The 25,352-nt window shown below is 41.3% G+C and overlaps 1 protein-coding gene across 4 annotated transcripts in view; it reads right to left on the bottom strand.

Moving 5' to 3' along the window:
* ADAMTS12 (ADAM metallopeptidase with thrombospondin type 1 motif 12) overlaps window positions 1–25,352 on the bottom strand; it is a 258,947-nt gene that overhangs the window by 57,896 nt on the left and 175,699 nt on the right. For all 4 annotated transcript variants that reach the window (XM_036226114.1, XM_016121979.2, XM_036226115.1 and 1 more), the window contains 3 exons: window positions 22,461–22,705; window positions 20,891–21,029; window positions 7,328–7,454 (listed from right to left, as the gene is read on the bottom strand). In XM_036226114.1, the coding sequence (XP_036082007.1) occupies window positions 7,328–7,454; window positions 20,891–21,029; window positions 22,461–22,705 (511 nt within the window). The remainder of the gene's footprint in view (window positions 1–7,327; window positions 7,455–20,890; window positions 21,030–22,460; window positions 22,706–25,352) is intronic.

Below are 25,352 nucleotides of genomic sequence, written 5' to 3'. Positions count from 1 at the left end.
TGTCGATCAAATGAAATACCAATTTATGGACAGTGCATACTACAGAGCCTGATATGTAACCAGAACTCTATTATCCATTGTTATTTTGACTGTTGCTATTGAGTAAAAGGATCTAGAATTTGGTCTCCTGGCTCCTAATCAAATGTTTTTCTACTCCAATATGAATAGAAAGCGTTTAGGCATGTACTTAAACACTTACTAATTTAGGAGATGATAAACCAGGGGCATTGCCTTCGTTTTCCCCACTATCTCCTTCAGTCTACCCATTACTATTTTCACTGGTCCCTTTGATAAGAAGAGTAGAAAAAGAAGAAATGTAAGCTATTTTTTACTTGTCAGTTGTTCTCAACAAGTTCAACAGTTGAAACTGTTGGCTAAATTAATATTCTGGATTCTCTGTGGAAAAACAAGTATGCATGCTCTTTCTCTATCCTGGATCATGGATGATTTACTTAAGATTCTAGGCTGTGGGCCCAGTAGTCACATAGAAATAGCTTTTGAAAATCACAGGAAGCCCTCTTTGGGGCCCTTTCTTTTCTTTTCCATCATTGTGCAAATCTCCCCGAACATAAAAGACAGAACAAGTGTTTTGACTTGTGTAGTCTGGGCTCACCATCGCTTGAATGTATAGTCAACTTCTTTACCCCTCCATGCCATAATAAAATGGAATATTTCTATTTTATCACTGCATGAAATAACAGTACAGCATGTAAAGTTCTGCATTCCTGAATTTAAGGAAGTTTTCCAATCTTTTGATAGTCTGAATTTTGAAGAAGACGAAACTTTGTAGTATGAGTTATAGTTACAAAATATTGGTTTTATTCAGGTAGAACTTCTTTTGATTCTCATACGCAGGTTGAAAAATATAAGAAGAAAGCTATTCTTCAATTCTATTATATTCTGTGGTTAATAATTACGGTTACTTAACATTCTTTACTGTTTGACATCTGGCTGTCTTGCGTGGGTAAAGAGCTAATGCTGAAACCATACGATGGATGGGAAGGCAAACGAATGCCCACTGTATCAATCTAATCACATTATCTTACCTCTGACATTTTTCCAGAAGAGGTCAGACACATTACTGAGTGTATAAAATGTCATTCTGGAAGAGCCTTAATCTGAGATGACTGAAAGTATAATTTATCTAATTACTTGCTCCATGGCTTTTAGCCATGTCATCACAAAGTGATAATGGACCTCTTATTTTCTCATTCTGAAATTTCCTCCACAGTCTCCTGGGGACACTTTGCATATGTTTGTCACTAGTTTAAAGTGAAAACCGTTCTCTTTATCTCCCTGCAAATGTCTTCCAGGCCCAGGGCCCAGAAGCCACAGCCTGTTTTCTGTTGTCCATCTCACTCATTTTGTGCCTGCCATGATCCCACTTCTTCTAGGAGTTTTATAGTGCAACAGGATAATTTATATTTATATGTATAGGAGGTTTATAACAGAAGACTGTTAAAACACTCTGAGTGATCGGTGAGAAGGGCAAAATAATATACTAAGAACTCATCAAGACAAAGGGCCCAGCTCATTTATTTACCCAAATAAGACATAGAAGTAACAACAACCTAACCTGATTTTTTTGTTTTTGCCATTGATTTTTCTCCTACCAGGATGCTGATGACACCCAATACACAATGGGATAATTAATCATGTGTTGTCTTGTCTTCTTCTTTAGACCCTATATATTAGTCAATCTTATAATCCCAGTTACACTGTATCAACACTTGGGACCTTTAAAAAATGATCAGGGTTCAGGTCCCACTGTAGACCAGTTGACTGGAATTTCATGGGAGTAGGGCCAAGACATCAGTGTTTTTAAAGAGTTCTTGATGACTTTTACTTAAAGCCAGGGTTAAAAATCATTTATGTTTTTGGTACCAAATAAATGTATTTGATTGTTAATGTTTAATTTTCTCTTCCCAAAATGGACTCTGTTGTTTTAGTACGAGTTATTGTATAATATAGAAGTGTGTGTGTGTGTGTGTGTGTGTGTGTGAGAGAGAGAGAGAGAGAGAGAGAGAGAGAGAGAGAGAGAGAGAGAGAGTCCTTTAAAGAGCCTGCAGTTGTCTAGGAAGTTTACCGTAGTGTGGACAGTCTCTGAGATCAAGTAGGAGGAATGAGATAGAGAACCTCTCAGTTTCTCTCTTATCTGTATCTTCTACTAATTCCCATACCAGTGCCTGCTCTCGCAGCTCTGACTACCAATAAACCAAAAAAATACAAAAATAAACTCTTTCTAACCGTCATTACTTAGAAAACTGTTCTTGCTCAGAATAGAATCAACTTTCAAATTACTTTCTTCGTCCTAATCTTTTCCGTAATAGCATTTACATTCTAAAGTCCAATTCGATTGACATTCCAAATTCCAATATAACCATCATTACAATGTAAGTGCCACTGCATCCTTGTCCTTTATATAGTGTCTTCATACTATGACTCTATCCTGTTCATCCCACCTCATTTCCTCTAGCTTTCTTGTTGTCCCCTACACACAGTACGCTCATTTGCTCTCCCAAAGTTCACGGCCCTTTTGTAGTCTCAGTGACCCCATTCCTTCATTCAGATCAGCAGAAGTCTCACAGTCCCCTCCCCAGGAGACATTTAGAAACGTCAGTTGATATTTTTGGTTGTCACAAATGGAGGGGTAGGGGGTGTAAAACCGGCATCTTGTCAGTAGAGGACAAGGATGCGGCTAACTATTCTACAGTGGACAGGACAGCCCCCACGACAACGAATTACCCAGCCCGAAGTGGCTAGAACACTGAGATCTAGAGAGCCTGACTTAAACTGCGAGTCATTCTTTTCACGCTGAAACCTACATGCAGCAGCCAGGGTCAAATGAATTGCTATCAGAAGTTTATTGATCCCTTTGGATATGCTGGGCACCATCGCAGCTGTAGCCTAGCAGAGCTTTGCTTTGCTATAAACCAAAGCTCAGAGAGAAGTCGATAGGGAAAAGAGAGTCAAATGACCTCTTTCTGGAATTGGAAAATTTCTTTCTTGACAGGCTACTCCATCCTGGAATGTGCAATACAAGACTTTCATCCTAAAAGCCACTGACCATGTAATACATATTTTTTTTAGGTTTAGATTATCAGAAGGTTTAATAAATCTTTTTAAAAATTCTCTCTTGAATCGTTATTTGAGAAAGAACATAGAACACCCAAATTAGATGCAGAAACAAACTATCACTAGAGGACAATAACCATAAATAAAAAAGAAGAAATCTTGCACATGAAATCATTTTGGAAGAAGGGAATGACAGCTCTGAATGATGGGTATGAACTTCTTAGGTATCATAAAATTTGATGACAGAGGAAGATGCTGCGACTTGCAATTCACATCCAAGGAATCTACTGGACTGAGCTTGCAAAAACAAATGCCGACAAAGCGATCAACATTAATATTCATTTAGTCTTAAAAAGCAAATTAACTTAATCTCTTTTCTTTAATCCCTTTGTGAATCTGCATGCATGATTTAGCTTTAGAGTCAGATTTTTCTGCTAGTTTGTATCATTCTCATTGTGCTTTAATACGTGAGAACTGTTTTTAAATTAGGGGTTCTGGTTTTAGCAGCGAAACCTGCCTCTCCTAAGACCCCAGACAGGAGCAGGATGTGGTGGCACCAGCCCAGACATCTTGGCAGACACGTCTGGGTTCAAACCTAGACCCTGCCACTCGCAGCTAAATGACCTTGGGAAGTTTAGTGAAGGTGTCGGTACCCTCGTCTGCACAATGGAATAAAGACATATAAAAATATTTGGCAATTAGGGTTCCTAACATGAATAAATGATTTGGCAACATGGAAAGCGCATTCCTTGGTATTTACCCAAAGGAGTTGGAAACTCATGTTCACACAAAACCCAGACTTGGATGTTTATCACAGCTTTATTCGTAATTGCCAAAACTTGGAAGAAACCAAGGTATCCTTCAGTAGATGAATGGATAAAATGTGGTACCTCCAGACAATGAAATATTTTTCAGCACTAAAAATGAGCTATCAAGCTGTAAAAAGCCATGGAGGAAGCTTAAATGCATATTACTAAGTGAAAGAAGCCAATGTTAAAAGGCCATATGCTAATAAAATAATAGAACAAAATAAAAAAGGCCACATACTATATGATTCCAGTCATATGATATTCTGGAAAAAGCAAAAATATGAAGACAATAAAAAGATCAGTGGTTGCCAGGGGCAGGGAGAGGAATTAGGGGGAGCACAGAGCATTTTTAGGTCAGTGAAAATACCTACAGGATATGATAATGATGGAAATATGTCATTATTATATTTGTCCAAATCTATGGAATGTACACCACCAAGCGCAAACCCTTAGATAAACTATGAACTTTATGTGATTATGATGCATCAATATCCTCAGCTCTGCCTCGACCTCAGCAGGTGAGTGTCTGCATCAAAATCTTCTGGTGCCCACCACATCTGCTTCCTTGCTTTAGGCCCAGCCCGAATGAGGGGAGAGGTGCACACCTCTTTTTAGGGGTTCTGCTGTATGTAGACCTGCTGCAGAACTATAGCTAGACAGCCTTGGGTTCAAATTTCTGCCACCTACGAGCTGCATCATACCAAATGAGGTCATGAACATTTCTTCCTCTGTAAAGTTTGCATAATAATAGTTATTTTTCTAAGCAGTTGAGAACGATAAAGAGAATACATCAGGCATCTTTAAAACACTGTCGAGGGTGAAACAGGTGCTTTAAAAAATGCACTATTTTCTTCTATTCTCCTTTCACAGTACTTCTGTTTCAACACATGTGTGGATTTCCATGCTACACAATTCTGACACTAACTGTCTGCACTTGAGGGTTCAGTCCCACAAAACTGCCAGTCCCCCTGCCCTTCAGACACCCATCGCAAGTCCAGGTTGTCACCTGCGCTTCTGACCTAGTGGCTAAAAACAGAAGGTTCCCATACTCCCTCCTCAGGTTTGATAATTTGCTAGAGTGGGTCACAGAACTCAGGGAAATGTTTTATTTGCTAGATTATCGTAAAAGGATACAACTCAGGAACAGCCGGATGGAAGAGGGCAAGGGGTGAGGGAAAGGGCGCAGAGCCTACAGACCTGCTTCAGGTGTGGCCCCTGCCAGCACCGCCCCACGTTCAACAACCTGGACCTCTAGAACCTTTGGTTCAGGTTTTTTTTACAAAGGCTTCATTACAAAGGCATGACTGATTAAATCACTGGACTTTGCTAAGTAACTAGATCTCCAGCCTCTCTGTCCTCCCCAGAGGTTACGGGTGGGAGGCTGAATGTTCCAACCCTCTAATCACATGGGTGGCTCCTCAGGCAACCAGCCTTCATTCTGAGGCTGAAGCCCCGAGCTGCCAGTCATCCAGCGAGCATACAAAAAGACACTTATCGCTGCCACTTGGGAGATTCCGAAGGCTGTCGGAGCTCTGCCCAGAACCGGGGACGGAGACTAAATATGTCTTCTATTATATCACAATATCGGGGCTCAATAAATGGTAACCATTATACAATTATTAACAGCATTGCCTCCCTCATGGGAAATGACGACTGCTTAACAAATATTTGCTGGCAATATTCAGGCCAACACAGACTACTTAAAACAGTAAGAATGAGAACCTGAACACCAGGGACAAAACTAAATAAATTCAGGAAATAAAAAGTTGTGTTTTCAAGAAGATAGCCAATCCACCTGAGAGAGTGGCTCTGAAAAGTGTGGCAAGAATGCCAGGCATGTGGGCAGTGGCTGCTATTTAATGAGAGCAAAGGAATTCATTGGTAGCTGGTCCTGAGCTGTGAGGGAGTGGGTGTGAGGGAGGGACAGGCGCCCTGCAGAGCAGAGCAGCGGGCTATTGATTAGCTAAGGAAGGTTCCTCTTTCCTGGCTCACTGTTCCCCTGTTCCCGGAGGAGGATTCATAGAAACTGCAACTACATCCAAAACCCAGTGCTCGCCTGATCTTCACCTGGAGCTCCTCGTTCTTCCCAGCAAAGAGCTACAGCGAGGGGAGGTGAGGTCCAGCTCTGGACTTTACAGCCACCTCTGACCCACGAGAAGCCACAGAACTGGATAGAGAATAAAACTCTGGCTCTGAGGTAAGAACACCTGGGCCTCTGGGTCCTGCCTGTTTGAAACTACAAGAGACCGACAAGGCTTGCCTTCACTGACTTGTCTAGACACTTTTTTATAAAACCTAGTTCTTTGGCATGTATCACATTTATTTAGCTCTTCTTTAGAATTCAGCCTGTCACCTGTTTGATCTATTATGCCCACTAATTATTCCCTCCTGTTAATCTAAACTCCTCTTAGTGTGTCTTCTTAGGACCGGAATGAATGGCTGATGGAACCTGCAACCTAAAGCACCCATTTAAGGTCACCAGAGAAGGAAGATACTCCCAGAATCTCTCTCTCTGTCCATCCATCTCGCCTCTCCCCACTTCCTCCCTCCCTTCCGTCGTTATTTCCTTCTTTCCTCCTTCCTTCCCCCCTCTTCCGTTCCTTTCTCCCTCTCTTATTTCCTCTCCTCTACCGTGACTTCTTCCTCTATTCCTCTCTCCCGCCCTTTCCCTCTCTCTTTTAAACACACCCCCCTCATAATAACATCCCAGCTACCTTCTATGATGACAATATCTTGAATCAACATGATTAGCAGTAAACGAATGTTTACATAACAGTGGTTCTCAGTGAAAGATGATTTTGTCCCCTAGGAGACATTTGGCAGTGTTTGGAGACAGTTTTGGTTGTCACAGCCTGGACTGAGGGTATAGAGTGCTACTAACATCTAAATATACACAGGCCGGGGATGCTGTTAAACATCCTATAATGCACAAGACAGCCCCTCCCCCCCCACAACGAAGGATTATCTGGCCCCAAATGCAATAGTGCCAAGGCTAAGAAAGCCCGTCTGTAAGTCTATTCTTCCAGGCAGCCTGAGGTACCACCTGGACACTGTAATCTGAGTGTCAACGCCTTTTCTGGCGGCTACTGTCACACTGGTAAAGTGCTCTTGGGAAAACAAACCCAGTAACTGCAGAACTTTTGGGTGATGTACACAGCATTCTCTTTAACAATGCGTTGAAACTTAGTCTTACCAAATAATTAAACACAGAACACTTCAGCTTTGTAAGAAACACAAAGTTACTCTCTAGCAGTAAAACGTCCTCACTCACAGCATGTTGCCGGCTCCAGCAGCGTAGTCACAGAACCCTGTAATAGCTTCCCTGTTATTTATCCTAATAACAAAGCCACATGGCTCGCCTTTATCACTGGGCACTCGATTACTATTAAGTTAGACATTATTCTAAGCAGACACACAGAACTCCAGCCATTATCAATGGTTACCTGGGTGGACAATCCTTTTCATGGCACTTCTTCTGTCTCCCATTGGGCTGTGTTTCTGGGTCACAGAACGTAACTTTCACCACCCCATGGCCCTTCTTCACGCAATGGGCAGTCTGGCGGCGGATACCTGGGGCCAGGCAGAAAAGTTCACACATGATGAATCCCGAGCCCACATGCTCGGTGTAAGGTGAGGCCCCTGGTCATGTCAAGGGATCATGCTTATAGCTGATGGGAAAGTTGTCCATAAGGTATTGGGTTCTGAAAGTAAGGATGAGGAATGGGGACCTCTTATCATCCACGCTCATGCTGCAGCTGGCGATGGGTGGAAGGCTGATTAGTAGGTAGATTAATATATAATCTACAGTTGCATAATTACATAGGTAGATTAGTATATAATCTAATATGTAGATTACAATCTAGCTGTGGAGACAAGACTAACATACATATGCGAAACAAAAAACAAAATGAGATTTCAATAACAAAGGCAGATATCTCTACCAGGTGTTACAACTGAAATGCCACATTGTCCATTTAGTAAAGGAATAGAGGAGGTAGGGATCTTTATATTAATTGGGGTTCTTAAACTCTGAAATACAGCAATAAACTTCAAAATAATCTTGTGAAGTTCAAGAGGGTATGTTTTTCAAGCAGAGGGTTTTGACAGCAGGGATCGATAATACTGCTGTCTTTGGAGACCAGGCTGGTCATATAAAAGAAGCACATAGGGAGCGTCAGGGACTACGGCAAGCCCAGCATATCTGTACGCGGGACTTGACCTTGAATATGTAATTATAGCTAACACATATAGCACTTGCTTTGTCCCAGGCACTGTTCTAAACTGTGCGTGTGTGTGTGTGTGTGTGTGTGTGTGTGTATGACATATTTATCTATCCCAGACAAATACACACATTCTCTCTCTCTCTCTCTCTCTCTCTCTCTCTCTCTCTCTCTCTCACACACACACACACACAATGTATTGTCTATTGTCTATTATAATATATAACTGAAACCCAGTGAGGTCAACATTATCACTATCGCTTTCTGACAGGTGAAGAAACTGAGGTACAGTGAAGTCACGTAGGCTGAGAAAGGAAAAGGACCACTGGCTTTGCTAACTAGGATGTCATTAACAAGAGGAGTGGCCAGGATGTCACAGACTGTGAGGTGAAAGGGCAGTGAGGAAGAGAGTCATCATCCTCTTGAGAGAGTTCACACTTCAACTTTAAATGTGTAACACCGGAGGAGACTGAAGACTGAGACCCCCAGGGGACAGAAAGATCACCTTGCATAAAGGCTGGCACCTTGAGCTCTCGGGGAAGCCAGGCCTTGCGTGGGCTCACTGGTGTACACAACTCCATAACTGGAAAGGCCATCAGCACGCCAATCAGCTGGTCACCTCCTGACTTTACTGGCAAGGACATGGAGGGGTTCCCCACAGCCACGCAGCTGGCAGGACCTGAACTGGAGCCAGTTCTCCTGGCACCTCACAAGGACTCAGCCCAGCCCAATGGCTTGCAAACTCAGATGCCAGAGAAGGCACTTCCTCATTAAAAACTTCAGAGGAGAGGGTGGCTCCATAGTGTAGTGGTCAGCACATCTGCTTTACATGCAGAAGGTCCTGGGTTCACAGCCCAGGTGGAGCGAGAGACCATAACCCGGGGAGTGGGGGACTGTGGGAGGGGGTCTGTGGGAGAAGATGACATCCCACCTTCAGAGATCCAGTTCTTAAGGGGAAATGGCAACATCCATAGGCCAGGGGTGGAAGGGGCTGGGGGAATTAAAGAGAGGAAGAAAAGAAAACTTCAGAGGAGCTGCAAAACAGTAAATGAATCAACAGCATTTTATTGTTAAATAAAACAATGCCATTGTTTTTGAAAAGACAGGTAATCTTTCAACCATGTACATTTTTCTAAACTGACAGACAATGTATTTTTCTTCTTTTGCCTTATAAATAAAACACTTTTAACAGCTGGAAGCAACATTATAAAAGGAACTTTCATGGCACTACGAGTGAGTCATTGTTTGGAAAGACAAACTCCTGTAGAAAAGTCTTAGACAGTGTGAGCGGAATAGAGACTGAAAACGGCTGAAGCCAGAAGAGCTGACATGTGTCTGCCCTGTAGAGTAGAATAAAGAAAAAGCTTAGATACTTAGAAATTTTATCAAAACTTCGGGGAGTCTGGCAAATTCTCGATGTCAAAACAAAAGGAAACAGTCAGGTAACTGTCAGGTGACTCTCAAGAGGTTGAAAACATCCCCAAAAGGCTCATTTCTGTGCACAAATAGCAAAAATGTGTGCTCGGTGCCTCTGAGTTCGGCAGCAAGAGGACACAAAGCATTACATAAAATCCCCTCGGGAGCGTTAGTGACGCTGCATGGGTCAACCCACTGGGCCAGCAGTGAGATGGCCAGACGGACTGGCCAGGCAGATCCCGTCGAGCACATAAGGGAGAATTAATGATGTGCCAGAGTTTCTCTGTCGGAATGAATAGTCCTGGTGACTGTTAATCTTCCTGGCCCTTGAGTTCTCACATGACAGACACACAGCTCTGCTGAAATCTTCCATGATGGGCCCCAACGCAACAGCCTAACTTCTCCCACATTACAAAAACCCAATACCTGGCCAAGGGTTTCTTCCTCAATTCTGGTGCTTATGTGTTTATTTGGTAAAAAAGTTAATCTATAATTCCATTCTTTATTAATTTCTGGTTAAATAAATATAACGAATAAATAAAGTCCAAGCATTCTGGGTTCTACTTATCCTTATACACATCACTTGACTAACTGCAGGGAAATGAGAATAATGACATCCAGATTGTTTGAGGGCAGGAAGCTGAGCTGGTTGATCCCTGGAAGTGAATCTATAATCCATGAAGGGAAGACAAAATTCAAGTTTTATCATTGGAAACCTCGACTGAGAGGATTCTGGTTAATATAATTTTACAGGTTACCTGGAAAATAGTTTGCTGCAACTGTTGTCAGAATGGTTCAAAAAATAAATTCATTCACATTGTCTAAGTGACTGTGTGTATGCTAAGTTGTAGTTTCCAATATTGGCCATGACAATACTCTCTCATCCAGGAAGTTCTTTGTGCGAAGTGACCACTCCATCCCTCCATCAAGACATGGTGTCTAGTTACCCTGGCCTTGGACCAGAGGCAGGAGTACTGATGTGTGAGTTCAGGGGCTAAGGCATAAAAGGACACACACCTTCTGATTCTTTTGGATCTCTCATGCTCAGGGCACTCCAGCTGCCAAGGAATAAGAAGCCCATGTCCTTGGAGAGGCCAGGTGTAGGTGCTCTAGTTGACCGTCCTTTGAGTCATCCACCCCAGAAGACAGTCATGTGAATGAAGGAGCTTGCAGGTGATTCCAGCCCCCAGCCACCTGAGTCACCCCCAGCCAAGGTGCCAAACATCATGCAGTAGAGACAGGCCATTCCCACTGTGCCCTGTCTAAATTTCTGACCTAAAGAATCCATGAGCATAATAAAATGATGGTGGTTTTACGCCACTAGATTTAGGCTGTTTTATTATATAGCAGTAGTAAAATGGAACAGCACTCGATAAAAGCTAACTTTCTCCCTTTCTTGAGTCAAGACCCAGAGCTGCAATCCAGCTTGGCTTGCTAGTTGCCTAACCATTATTGATTTTATTGATTTTTTACCTCTTCTTCTTCTTCTTCTGTGTTACATTTCTGCTGTTTGTCGCTCAAGGTCCACTCTGCACCTGCCCTGAACCCTGGGAAGCCAATCGCATGGATTGCTGTGGATTCCAGTTCGGTTAAGAAATGGAGGTACCGTCTCTTTGGATAACTTCTCCTCCTTACTTTTGAGGCCTAAGGATGGTAGCCTTATTGGTCCCATCCTTCACTGTTAACAGGCAGGGGTAATGCATTACCTTTCTTAGTTCCCCTAAACCCTTTGAAGTAGTGAAGGTATTCACTTCCTGCATGCCATGTTTCCTGCAGGGACCTCTGACTGATAATGTCTCCTCTGCAGTAAAGAATGCAAACCATTAATCTTGAATGACATACTCATTCATTAACTCTGTAAACCAATTGCTGGAATAACAGAATCTTTCTTTGACATTGGACACTGCAGTATGTCTTATGAAAGGGGTTAGAATCTGGTCATCCTTTAAGATCAGTGATCATGATGTAACATTGCTTTAGGAGATTAGGCTGAATCTACATGACCATGACCTTTCTCTGGAAATCAAAGGAAGAATAAAATGCTATTGGCTTTTAATTTGGCTTGCCTTTTGTCACTTTCTCTTCCATACTGAACAAAGCCAAAAAATAAATTTTACTTAATTTAGGACGACAGTCAGTCAGTATGTTGTCAGAGCACTGAGTCAGCTGCTTATCTGGAAGTGTTTACTTGAAAAGACCTTAGGTATAAATCAATCACATTCCAAAATGTATGAGCATCAAATTCAAAATACGATTTCCACAGGATGCTGAGTCTCTTTCTCCACGTAGCAATGAGACTGTCACCATGCAGTTGTATGCACTCGGTAAATCTTCTGGACACTAACAGCGAAAGATCAATTAAGAGCCTTTACTTTTAAAAACTTTTCCTATACCCCTTTGCCTGATCGTCTTGAGTGGAAATTCTCCCTCAATATAAAGAACAAGTAAAAATCCTTATGTCCAAGAAAAAAACGAACAGTGACATAGCTCATCATATTCCCAATTCAATATTGAAACTGTAAAACAGAGGCAGCCGTAAATAGTTAATTTAGTTCATATAGAATTTTCCTGATTCAAAAATTCAATTTGGAAGGGTATAGAGAAAATGACTAAAGACATACATTTATTTTAATGACTCATGGCAAAATTTGCAATATTTCCTATTATATCTAAACTTAAAATCGAAGATACTCAAGGCACTGAATATTTAATCTCATCATCTGAAAGAGATTCAAAGTACTAAATACGCAGTCTTTAGAGTACCAGCAAAGAACAAGATCTCTTTATAACCAACTTAGGTGAGTACGAGTTAGGCAGTATATATTAAATTTACATTAGCACATAAATTTTACATTTAACATATAAATTATAATGCTAAAAATTTATAATATCTATAAAAGTTACCCTAAAACTAGGTATAACATTGATTTTAATATGATAATTCTGTGAATTGGTAGAGGGCACTGTCACTGCAATCCCTCTAATTATAGAGCAATGACGTTAACTGCACAGGAAGAAGGGTGGGTAGGGATTGTTAACCATCTGTCTTTTTGACAAGTCCATCCTTACTCTACCAACTTTCAATTTCCGTTCTCACTCAAAAACTCCTTTGTTTTTTGGCCCCTTTTCTCATTCATCTCTGATTTCCTTGATCAATGAGTTCAGATATATCTTTCATAATGAAGGCTCAGTCAAATAGAACTTGGGTCCCATCACCCCAAGAGCTCAAACCTATTGAAATATGTGTGTGTGTGTGTGTGTGTGTGTGTGTGTGTGTGTGGGCACCAACAATAATTACATCATCAATATCAACTCTACTATCACCATCGGGGTCAGAAATGGATTTGAATCCTTCTCTTAACACTTGCTGAGAGATCTCAGACAATCTTCCTAAATTTCTGCAGCCTCAGTTTCCTTGTCCTCATCTTCATGAGATTATAGTACTATTGTGAGAATAAAATGACCTATGTGCCCTGATATGTGCATGATATATATACTCTATGTCCTGGCAGAGTGCTTAATGCATATTAGAGCCCTGAGAAAAGCTTTTGAACCTGAATCTGAAGCCTCTTTGTAACCTGCTCACCCAACCACAGGCACTTACTCCCTCCTCAACTCTGTTTCTTGCATGTTGTGAGTCGGGGTTGGCTTCATACTCTGAGCCCAGGGAGTACAACAAATCCAACTCATCTGGTCTTCACAATCCTATGATGCGACCTCCTTACCGCAACAACTGAGCCCTCATACAGTTCATGTTTTCTCCTAGATCAAAGGGACACTGACACCGATTTCAATAAATATAAATAGTAATCCAACATCAATAAATGAGGTTTGATTTTATTATTTTCCATTGCTGAAACCCACACACCCCAGAACATTGGAAGACTCAAAACCAATACTTCTCATCTCCCTGAAATCCGAGTGAACCAATTACATAAACGGACTGTCATAGTCAGGGGTAACATAAGAAATTATGTAAGAAGTGCTGAAACAGGAGCGTTGCTGGTACTTGAAGAATGTTTAATGAAATTAAGTAGGACAAAGTTCTGTTCTATGAAGGATCTATTTTCAAAATTTACCATAACCGGAAGTATTTCTTCCTACTTCTAACTCCCTTCTGTAGCCATTGTGTACAAATCAGACAGTGTATACACACCTAAAGAAAATGAGAGGCCTGAGAATTTCACAACACTCATGGGTTGACAAGAAAAGTAGGTGGTCAGCATTTCACACGCACACTGAGCAAAGCAAGCCTTCTTAGAAAACAGCTGAGAAATCTCCAGCAAGTGCAGTGTAAAGAACAAAACTATGGGCCTGCAAATAAGGGAGGGACTAATCTCGGATGGCTGCATGGGGTGAAAACAGGATGGGACTAAGAAGACCAGCAGAATAGCAGACCATCAGATTGGCAACCTTGGAAAGACTTCTGGTTAACAGTCCCACATGCAAAGAACTTAAAAGCTGCCCCCCTGTAAAAAGCCAGAGACTGAAAAATCAGCAATTTCTCTTAGGTATAAGAAAGGAGAGGGTACAGGGCAAACTGCTGCTCCCAAGACTGGAAAGACAGACAGTTGAACAGAAGGGGTCACAACTTCTTGGAGCAGAGGCCACCTGGGAACCAGACTTTCACCGCATTAATATCAGATACTGACCTACAGATCCAGGAAACCCAGAAAACACCAAGCAGGATAAATATTCCAAAAAACTAGACTGAGGCATTTTATTTTAAAATTACAGAACATCAAAGCTAGGAAAAAAAAATCTCTGAAAGAAGACAAAAGGAACAAAGAAAGAATTACATCTTACTTCTCAGAAATCATTCAAGACAGATGAGAGTAGAGTGACATACTTTAAGTGTTGATGGAAAAAACTCCACCAGACTAGAATCCTGCGTCTTGTGAAATTATCATTCAAACGTGGAGGAAACAAAAAGACTTTCTGAGATAAGCAAAATTTGAAGGAATTTGTTGCCAGTAGACCTGCAGTGCAAAAAAATGTTAAAAGAGTTCTTTAGAGAGAAGGAAAATAATATCAGTCCGAGACTTGGATCTATATAAAGAAAGAAAACGCATCAAAGAAACAATGTTTAAATAAAAACTGTTTGTTTTTCTTATTCTGAATCAATCAAACAGATAACAGTTTGTTAAAAATAATGTCAACCAATGTTTTCAACTATGGATATTTATATGTATCTTATGCATGTACATAAGTTTATGCATGCTTATATAACTGAAATGAATGGCAGCAATGATATAAGGGACGGGAGGTGGCCATTAGGATCATTTTGTTATAATAAGGCACTCACACTACCCATGAAGTGGTATAGTGTTATTTGAAAGTGGATTTGGATTAGCTGTACATGTACACTACAAACTCAGGGGCAATCACTAAAAAAAAAAAAAAAAAAAAAAGAAAGAAAACCAAAAAACATGCATTAGCCATTCTAGCTTCTCATTAGTTCATTTATGAAGTACAACTGAAAGGTTATCAGATGTTCACTGTATATTACTTGTAGTTTATTTCATATATATATGTATATGTAATCCTCATTCCATAGCATACGCTTAAATCCATGTCAGTAAATCCTCCTAGTATCTTCAGGAAGTCTTACATTTTAAAAAATTTTTAGAGATCAGTATCTGGACTTGGTTGATCCTACCTGAAAATTACAGTGGACACAGCGAGATGGATTAGCACCAGGATGAGTACACTTTGAAAAAGTCAAAGACATATCTGACTGATTTTCGAAAGGAGAAAATTCTGTCTTCTAAACATCAGTTTATAGCCAAAAATCAGGGTCAGAGGGGCATCTGTCCCTATGTATGCCTCTCATGCTTTATTAACGGTTATATGCACAATTCTCAAACTACATGGCTACTTTGAGCTTTAGTAGGAATACTGTCAAATAAACCCTGTGAGGACCAGTTTCAGTAAACCTAAGTATCGTTCTACATGTATTTATTTTCAACGTACAGGATCTAGTTTCTAAAGCAGCTTAGAACCATTTGAGCAATTTCTAGCTTTGATTGCATGGTTCTTGGAGTTTTCAGTATTTACCTTTTCCTACTAGAGCACGATGTTCCTTAAATGAAGGGACAATAATTGAACTCCACAGAGAATACAGCCAAGTGGGGTGAAGGGAAACTTGAAGTCTGGGTCGGACAGGGGAGTATGTCCTTCCTTTTGTGCAGGCTGCTGCCATACTTAAAGACAAGGAAAAAAGAGAATAGGGAGACCACAGAGCACAAAACTGGAAAAGGTCACATTCAGCAGTGATGACCCATTTTCGAATAGTACAATCACTATGAGTTTTACAAGGACATTTTTGTTAGAACGTATTATGGCTGACAGTGTTCTGTAGTACTAAAGATGCTCTAGAGAAAAGATGTAGCTTTTACATTTTTATGAAAGTGATCTTGAGTTTCTGCCAAAATATTTTTTCTTTAATAAGGAGTTCTGAAGCTTCCTGTGAGACAGTGCCTAGACAGAGCCATTCCTGAAGCTGTTTCTTCACAGACAATCCAATGGTTGAATTTCATGCTTGATCTTTTGATGAGCAAATCAGGTGAATTCTTTTCAACAAGCCTTTTGTCATGGACAGCAGCACTTATTAGTCCACCCTCTTCTAACTTTTCCTGAAGGACAACTAGTCTTCAGTACCCCCCAGAGTCACCCCAAAGTCACTCCCCACAGTTAGGGCGAGAGTGAAAGCAAATGCGGCTGAGAGGACAGAAGAACGAAGAGAACTGTCACTGGTATTCTCTGAGGGTCCCTTAACTCTGAAAGGTGGGCTGCGGAGAGGAAGCTGGCTTTATGACAGCCCGATTTATAATATCGTGTTGTTGGTTTTTCGCATGGATTTCTGATGTAAAACAAAGACAAAAAACTTTTTAAAATAGCCAAATTAAGGAAATAGCATCTAGTGAATGAATTCATGTTGCTCCAAACACAACAGTAATATGTAAAATATAAATATGTAAAAATATTAACTTATAAAACAAAGTTAATATATATGTATTAACTTATAATACATATGTGTGTGTGTGTATATATATATACATACACACACACATATATATATCTTCGTGTATGTGTGTGTGTGTATGTATATGTGTGTATATACAAACACACACACACACATATATATGTATATGTAAAGCAAAAAAAATCCCTGCAAAAAATAGTGAGCAGGACTTAGGTGAAAGATCTGTCAGGCTCCTGGCCAGAAGCAGTTAGTGGTGGCCACATGCTCAGCTCCAGTGAAGTCTCCGGACTCCAAGTGCGCCACATGAGATGAGAACTAGACGCCCTCATCACAAACTTCTTAGAGCCTTAACTCTTGACAAATTTTAGGCCTAGGAAGGTGACAAAACGAAGACACAGCTTCTCACCCAGGAGCTCAGTCAAGTGGCAGGTTGGCTGCACGAAGATTTCTAACATATCTTCGCTGTCACGATGAGATAGCGATGCTAACCAACCTTAACACATCCTGTCCTGAAATGAGGTCTCACAGTGTGGTCAGGAAAAAACTGCAAAAGCACTAGAAAGAGTGGGGTGCCTATGGAAAGAAGGAAGGAAAAGGGCAGGAAAGAGGAAAGAAGGAAACTAAAAGGAATCACTGTAAATTGTAATTCCAAAATACATAACAACTATAATGCCAAGAAAGACAACAAAATAATTACAACAGGAAACCATTCTGCATAAAACAAATTTGAGAGGGCAGGGCTATGGACTGAATATTTGCATCTCCTCAAAATTCACATAAGGGAGCCCTAACCCCCAATGTGATGGTATTTGGAGATGGGGCTCTTGGGAAATAATTAGGGTTGGATTAAGTCACGAGGGTGGATCCCTCCTGATGGAATTAACACCCTTACAAAAAGAGAAAGAAACATGAGAAGTCTTGCTCTCTCCACCATGTGAGAGTACAAGCAAGAAGGGAGCCATCGACAAGCCAGGAAGAGGATTCTCGCTAAGAACTAAATCTGCCAGCACCTCCATCTTGGATTCCCAGCCTCCCAAAATGAGAGAAACGCCTATTGTTTAAGCCATCCAGTCTGTGATATTTTGTTATAGCAGCCCGAACCGACTAAGACAGGCAGTATGACAAACGCTTTCAAATAAGCATGGTACTGCCTTTGGACATTTCCACTGGGAAATCTCATAGGCACTTTAATTGAATATATATAATCATAAACACTTCTTCAGAACCTGTTTCTTGTCACATTTTCCATGTCTCAGAGAGTGACACCACCATTTTAGCCAGTTACCCAAGGGAAAACACTAGGTGTTGCCCCACAACCTTCCCTCATGCTGAAACCACTCTCTTCCTCCTAAACACCCCTACATTGTATAGTTTTTCTGTCTGTGTGGCCTTAATTCTCATTCAAGCCACTGTTATGACTTCCGTAGACCACTGCGAAAATCTTCTATCTCTTTTCCTTCCCTCTAATATTTCTCCCACACAAAAATAAAATATTGACACTAGTCGACTTGGGGGGAAAAGGAAAGGGAGGGAAATTAGGGATTGCTCCTGAGTGTTTTTGTGCAATTTTTTAAAAGTGAAGATCAAAATAAACATGGCATATGATAAGATCTGATGAAGCTGAGTAGTCGATGTACAGGAATTACACATTTTCCATTTTGCTGAGACATTTAAAACATTTTCCCAGTTAAAAAAAAACTGTAAAACTAAAATACCAAAATAAAATAAAATGAAATAAAATAAAATAATTGGTACTACCTGTGTGTAACCCTTTTATAATAGGAGCCAATTTGGTAATAAGTTTCGTAACATTATCATAATATTTACACTCTTTGAACCTAGAAATTCCATGTATGAATTAACACTAATGAAATCACTCTTTACACGAATCTAAAGATGCTCATCACAAGATGAGGATTAACAAGTACTGGTTAAGCGAATTTTTCTTTGTCTTGCCAGTGAAACATAGTGCATCCATAAAAATGACAGCTATAAAGATTAAATAGCACATGGAAAGGCACCCATGTTATGGTGTTAAGTGAAGACATGTATTTATATGTACATAAATACATCCATATGCACACGACTATATACATATATGATTAGAAAAAAATATTATTGAATGGTAATAAAGCAAAGTACCAAAGTACATGTGTAAGGGTGGTGGCTTGAAGGTTTTCACTTAAAGAAAATAAAAAACATCACTGAATGGTGCAGCGCATCAGGTAGTCATTCATCTTTGTATTTAGCAGTGTGTGTCCTATGTGACTGTTTGAAAGTATGAAAGTAGATATGCCGTCTTTCCTCTCCGCCAAGTAAGAGAGTTGTCGCCCAAATAGGCAATGAGCTGAAACATTCTGATAGTTCCTATTAAGGTTTAATAACAAGAATGACATTTTCCCAGGTAGGCAGAGGTGCTGCTGGAGAATCAGGCCGCATCAAAACCAAATGCCTGATTCGCATTTGGCATGGATGTTTCACTTCCTAGCTAAGTGCGGGTGTATCTTTACGATCCCTGTACGAATCAGCCATGTACCTTGTATTTCCCAAGCTTGGAAATACCACAGGTGTAATGCTAAGGGTTCCTCTATGTTGAAATAGAAGTGTGAGTGTGGGCAGGGGGGTGGGATGGGGGGTGGATGTGCTCTTGTTTCTCTGAGGAGTCCCCGCCCAGTCAGGCTAATTTCCACTCCTTGATGCCCTGGGACAATGATTTAAACTTAAAGCTTAAGCTCGTACTTTGTTGAAAGAAGAGGACAATGGCGATGAGACATTGAAAAAGTATTTGTAACTACGGTCCTGATGACTTCATTTGCCTCACGACCGCTCCTCAGGGAAATGTTTTTCACCACCTTATTTTCTGCTTAAATTGCTTTTGCTTCTTGGGAGCCCAGCCCTCCTGGGCAGCGGTGGGAACAGAGGGCCTGACGCAGCCGGCACCTTTGACCCAGACGGATGTCCAGAGGTTTGGGATTTTCAAAACATCATACATTTTAAAAGGAACATACAACTGCTGTGATTTCTAAAAGTTAACCCTTGGTTTTCTGTACTGAAGAAGGGAGAAAAAGACGCTGGTAATATAAAACTTGTTCGTAAGGTTGATGGCGCATGACTCAACCTTCTGGACCTCTTTCTACAACCACCTCCTGGGGTAGGGGGTGAGGTGGGAGGGCAAGAAACCAAGTCAGCAAGTGCCGCTGAGACAACGTACGTGAGGTGGAAGCTCATGGAGAAGCGGGCTGTGTTCTTCTGGCCCGTTCACTCCCTCTCCGGTTGCCGTTGCTGCGTGCTGACTCTGGCACTTCCCCGTGCAGCCACTCTAGTTTTATAGACTATATAGTTGCAGGCTAGAGGCAGGTAGTTCCAGAAAAGACTTGGACATGATCCAAAAGGAGAAAGAGAAGCACAGCCTTTCTCATATGACACTACTATTAATGAGCGAAGAGTCCCAGGTACCTGACGGGCCCTGACCTCTGCCCTCACGGACCTTGGAGACGTCCCTGTAGCCTGACATCCAGAGAGTCTGGGCTCTACAAGTGTCCACAGGCTCCTTTACAGCCCCCTTCCTCTCCCTGCAGTTAGATCGTGCCCACCGGACTGCGGTCCAGCAAGGAAACATGAGCAGATGTGATTGATCTGTGTCACTTCCAGGCCAAGGCCATTACTAAGAGCCAGTCTGCCTCTTCCATTTCTCTTTTCCCTGTGGGGCAAGCCGGAAGCCGTACACTTCAGATGTGGTAGCTACAAGATGAAGTGGGGCCGCCCAACCTGCGTCAGACTTGGAATGGCTCAAAAACAGACCTTCACGGTGTTGATCCCTGGGATTTCAATTTCTTGGTTATTATGGCAGAACCTATCCCACCCTAATACTTGACAGCAAGGAATCTCTCCAACACTTGATTTTGTGAGAGAAAACTACTTTTCTAATAGATACAAAAAAAAAAATAGTAAACTGGAGACAGAAAAAGAACATGGGAGTGGGAGTTAGGAGAGCGGGTACGTTTTGTACTGGGCTATGATTTACGGCAGGTCTTGGCAGGCTGCCTGACTTCTGTAGTCCTCAGGTCTTCAAGTAGAGAAGTGGTTTTTTCCCTCTTTCTTTTTTGTGTTTTCAAAAGACATGTAACCCTTTTTTCGAACAAAACCTTTCATGAGGGACAGTATAGAAAGCTGATAAAAAAAAATAACTGCCGAATAAACAACAAACAAACAAACAAACAAACAAACTGCCTCTCCCTTTAGACCATGACCTACACAGCCACTCCCCACCGGGGCCCCTGGGCCATCGTCATGGGCCCACGGGCACAGGAGGCAAGCCACTGGCTCACACTGCCCCCGTGGCCCGCCACGGAGCCGACGTGGGTTCACTGTGAGCGGTTTCTTACCTGTTCCACATGTCACACTGCACTCTGTCCAGCGGCCATACTGCCAGAAGTACACCAGCTTCTCCACGTCATTGTCAAGGCCATCCTTCCGGATCGTGTACTCATACTTGATACCAGGGTTAGTCACCTGGAATAGGAGCTGAGAGGCAAGAGAAGGACGACGTCAAACGATAGCATGACGTTATGCTGCAAACCTGTCGTATAAAAATATCCCGCAATGTCCATCGTCTTAAAGTAGTCATGGAGGCATGCACTGGGACAAGTGCTAGTGAATTAATATATCTCTCCCTCGACCTGTAAATCTGCATACAGCTATTTCTATATCTAACCTCTACTCTATGATTTCTTGACCTAATTGATGGGAGGTCTAATCATATGGGAATTACTATGAGGAAAGGGCAAGGGATATCCTTTCCAACAATAGGCTGGTAGGTCGCCTCGTGTACTTACTAACTTTGTGATTATGGGTAAGTTACTTAATCTCTTCGTGCCTTAGTTTCCCCATCTGCAAAGTGAGGATAATAATAGTATGACGAATGGTGCTGTGAGGGTTAAATAAATCGGTGTCACGTATATTAGGTATAATGAGAGCAGTGCCTGCCATGTCGTGGGCACTCGACAAACACTGACTTTATCATTGTTGCTCCCTTCTCTAGCTCTCGGGCTGATTGGTTTCTTTAAGCATATAGTTCTGAGATAAAAATGGTCACGGGTTTTAGCCAAGGCATAGCGCTCACGGGCTGCCTTCCCTCTCCTCCAGGCAGTCTTCTTGCCACATGAATCTAAAGTGGATTCATTTTAAACTTAGAGAGAGTGAATTGGTTGTGCTAGGGTTTTGGGGGTTCCCATATATAAATCCTTTCCCATGTGGGCGGGTAAGATGTCGGGTCTCCTGACATGTATGGACCCTAACCGTCAAGCCTCGAGGCTTCTGTGCTTGCTCTGATCTCTTACTCGCAAATGACCGCCTTCTAACTTCTGAATATGGTTAGATTTGACCCTCTCGGGACTTCTGTCATCCCCGAACTGCCTTGCCTCTACTGGTACAATAGTCCACCCCTTTATTATAGTTTTTGGCCAGTATGAAAGACAAATCGTTTGTGCTTTTGAAGAGTATATCCTACATCCTAACCCCTCCCCCTACCCAAGAGTGTCACTACGTCAAACCCTTTGCCTGAGGACAATCCTGGAGAACATGTGAAAGGACCACGTCAGTTCATCACCTCTGCTGGAAAGCTGTTTAGAAATTCGTGCCAGGCGGACATAGACTGATAGTATTCTTCTTTTACCCAGGGAACAATGACCTTCGAATCAACAGTCGGTGTCCACCATACTGGCAACTAAAGTCAATGAACAATTTTAGGGCCCCTGGCATTTCATAACGGGGGTTTTAACGATTTCTAGGCAATAAATGATTAACAGCATAAACTAATATTTTGCTTCCTTCCCTGTTCCTTGCTAAAAGAAGCTTTAAGAATCCTCAATTAATGTCCCCTGGCAAATACTCTGCAAAAGAAAATTAGAGAGATCCTAGCTAATGGATATGTCGGCGGTTCTCTTTCTGTATTACCTGGATCCACACTGACTCATTGGTGGGACCCGTGGCCATCAGTTTCTCCAGGTCTCCTTTCCTGTCATACTGGAAGACAGTCCCTGCCAGTTTGTAGTTGCCATTCCATTGGATAATAAATCCTCCATTGAGGTAATATTTTTCAGGGTCTTCACTCCTGATGGCTAGAAAGTTTCCGGCTCCTTTCACCTCCATTACCCGTATGTCCCTTGCTCCTTTTGGAATCAGTCCGATGTCAACATAACCTAAGGAGAAAAGATACAACAATGAAAGAGGCATGCTAGTTTAGCTGAACACAAACTGTTCCTGGCCCATCACCTCTTCCCAGATTCTCCATCACTTAGTACCCTTGCCTCTTCGTGGGTGGTCACTGTGATTAGTAGATGCTCTAAGTATGGGGCACTTTAAAGAGCTTGGCCACAAGCAGAATGCCCAGGAGCTTTGAGACTCAGTATGTACATTTTTGTGAGGAAGGGTGAAATACATGCAGATCAGACTCTGAAGTTTTCGTAGTTGATCCAATATTTATTTTTTTCGGTGATTTTATGTTGATAGTTCAAAATTTTACATCCTCTAGCTAGCTTCCATTTAGCATCTCTGCTCCTCCATTTGTTGCTGTCAGATTAATCATCCTTTTGCTCATCCTCACGGCCTACAAGTTACAGACAGACTCTCAGGAGTAATTTCATTACACGTTAACTTCCTGAAGAGAATCCTGGGGGGAACCTTGGATGACTGCCACCCTGGTTCTCTTGAATACAGCTGGTGATGAGAAACTCAGCCCTGAGCACAGGTTTTTATACTGCTGGTCTTTTTTTTTTTCTTAATTTTTCTTAAATTTTACTGAAATAAGAACTTATATTTTTCTTTCCTGTACTCTAATCCAGCCTCCTGGAGAAGCGTAGAGGATATCCATTTAAAGACAACATTCAATTCCAGCCAGTCGACCTTGCTTACTGGTTGTTATGGTAGGAGACATATGGGGAGGGAAAGGAATTAACACGGAATGGTTTCCTCTCTTTAGCAGACTATGCTAAGCACTTTATTCATCTTATTTATACTTCTTAAGAACCACCACCTCATAAGCAAAATGGGATGGAAAAAAAAAAAAATCACGAACTTCGGGGATGCACCGTGAAAGGAATATGGCAGCATAGGGGTCAGAACACGTGAGTTCTAGTTTTCTAGTTTCCAGTTCTGGTTCTATGGCCATGAACAAGCTCTACGACGTTCGTTGACTCATTTAACTTCTTTGACTGTCATCTGCACAATGAAGGGGCGTGAATGAGATGATGTCTGACGTCCCTCCCAGCTCTGCTATTCCTTAGCCATTTTCTAAGCTAAACATTTTCTCTTCTTTCAACCTTTCCATATAAAACATGGATGTAAGACCCTGATCATTCTGGTCTGGTCATTTCCACTGAATTTACACTAGGATTTTCAGCCTGACAAGCAAACCTTCCTCTTTGTCACGTGGAAGTGGCCTGACTGCTCCCTTTCTCTTGGACACTGAGGTAGTATGGGGTCCTGGGAGCTGAAACGCTGGGCTGGCCAGCAGGAATGATTTGCTCAGACGCTAGAGACAGGCTACAAACTCAGTCCCATTTTCCAAACCACAGCTCCCATGCAGAGGAGCCAGACGTGAGGCTTGTAGTACTTGATCACATTCCATTTGGCCCCACACACTTACCTGAGACAGCAGGCTAAAACTACTAATTTATAACTAGCTCACAGAAAATATTTCTCACATGTAATTATTTTAATGCCTTTGGAGCATTGCTCCCTAGAGCTACTTCCTGACTTAGAATGTTGCGTGGCTTCTCACAGCCGAACTCAGGCAGGAAAATCAAACAGCTACTACCTCATCCCCAGTGTAAAAACAAACAAAAAAGACAAAGAAAAGAACACCAGGTGGGGAAAAAAACCTAAAGGGTTTGTTTTTCATCTTCCACTTAAGAGAGAAAATCCAAAATTATAAATGTTTGTCACGGGCAGAGTCTGCGGGGAGGTACATAAAATTTACAATAAAAGCTTTCAGGGTATATAAGTACTACTTCTGAACAGTCTGCAGACGGAAGTTGTAAACTGAAGTAGCTTTAGTCATGAGCAAATATAATACATATTTGTAATATCCACTTGCAAAAGAATACCCAGAAGAAAGCCAGTGGATAAAATTATAGTGATTCAGAGTTAAATAAGGAACCGATAAAATATCCGCCCGATTCTTTAGCACGTGACAAAAAAAGCCCACAATAGAGAGAGGTGTAAGATGAAAAGTAAAAGTTTCCATTTTCCTCCACTGCCAGTCCTGTGTTTCAAAGATGATGATAGTTAATCGTTTATTGGGCTCTCTTACAAAATTTTTCTTTGCATGTATAAGCATGCATACACATATTTTTAAACAAGTGGGATCATACTATATGAATTATCCTAACTATTGTTTTTCTAAAATTAATATATCTTGTCATATTTTTTGAACATTTCAACAACTGCAAAAATGACATAAACCCATTTATTTAACCAATTCCCTGTTAACGGACATTTAGGTGGAAGAGAATGGCTACCAACCTCTTTATCTAAAAAAACGAGGAAACTAAGTTCCTAAGAGAAAAAAATTTATTCCATTTCACACAGTTAGGTGGAATATACGTATATATAAAATCAGGTTTTATTAACCCCTAATCTAGTGTTTTAATGGAAAAATGTGGTTGGGAGAACAGAGATGAAAAACAAATCCTCTTGTATGTCTCACCCTTATGGGCTTTTTTATAGAAATGAGAATTATTTTAAAAAGTTGCAGAAGTGTTATTGAGACATTTATCCCATTTCGAGAGAACGTTTTCAGGGTCGCTAAGACTATCTCCAAAGTATTCAGAATAACGACTATATTTA

The sequence above is a fragment of the Rousettus aegyptiacus genome, unplaced genomic scaffold (genome assembly GCF_014176215.1).
Source record: "Rousettus aegyptiacus isolate mRouAeg1 unplaced genomic scaffold, mRouAeg1.p scaffold_m13_p_8, whole genome shotgun sequence".
In the NCBI taxonomy this organism is placed as follows: Eukaryota; Metazoa; Chordata; class Mammalia; order Chiroptera; family Pteropodidae; genus Rousettus; species Rousettus aegyptiacus.
Note: the sequence above shows the minus strand (reverse complement) of the source record. Positions and strands in the feature narration are given on the sequence as shown.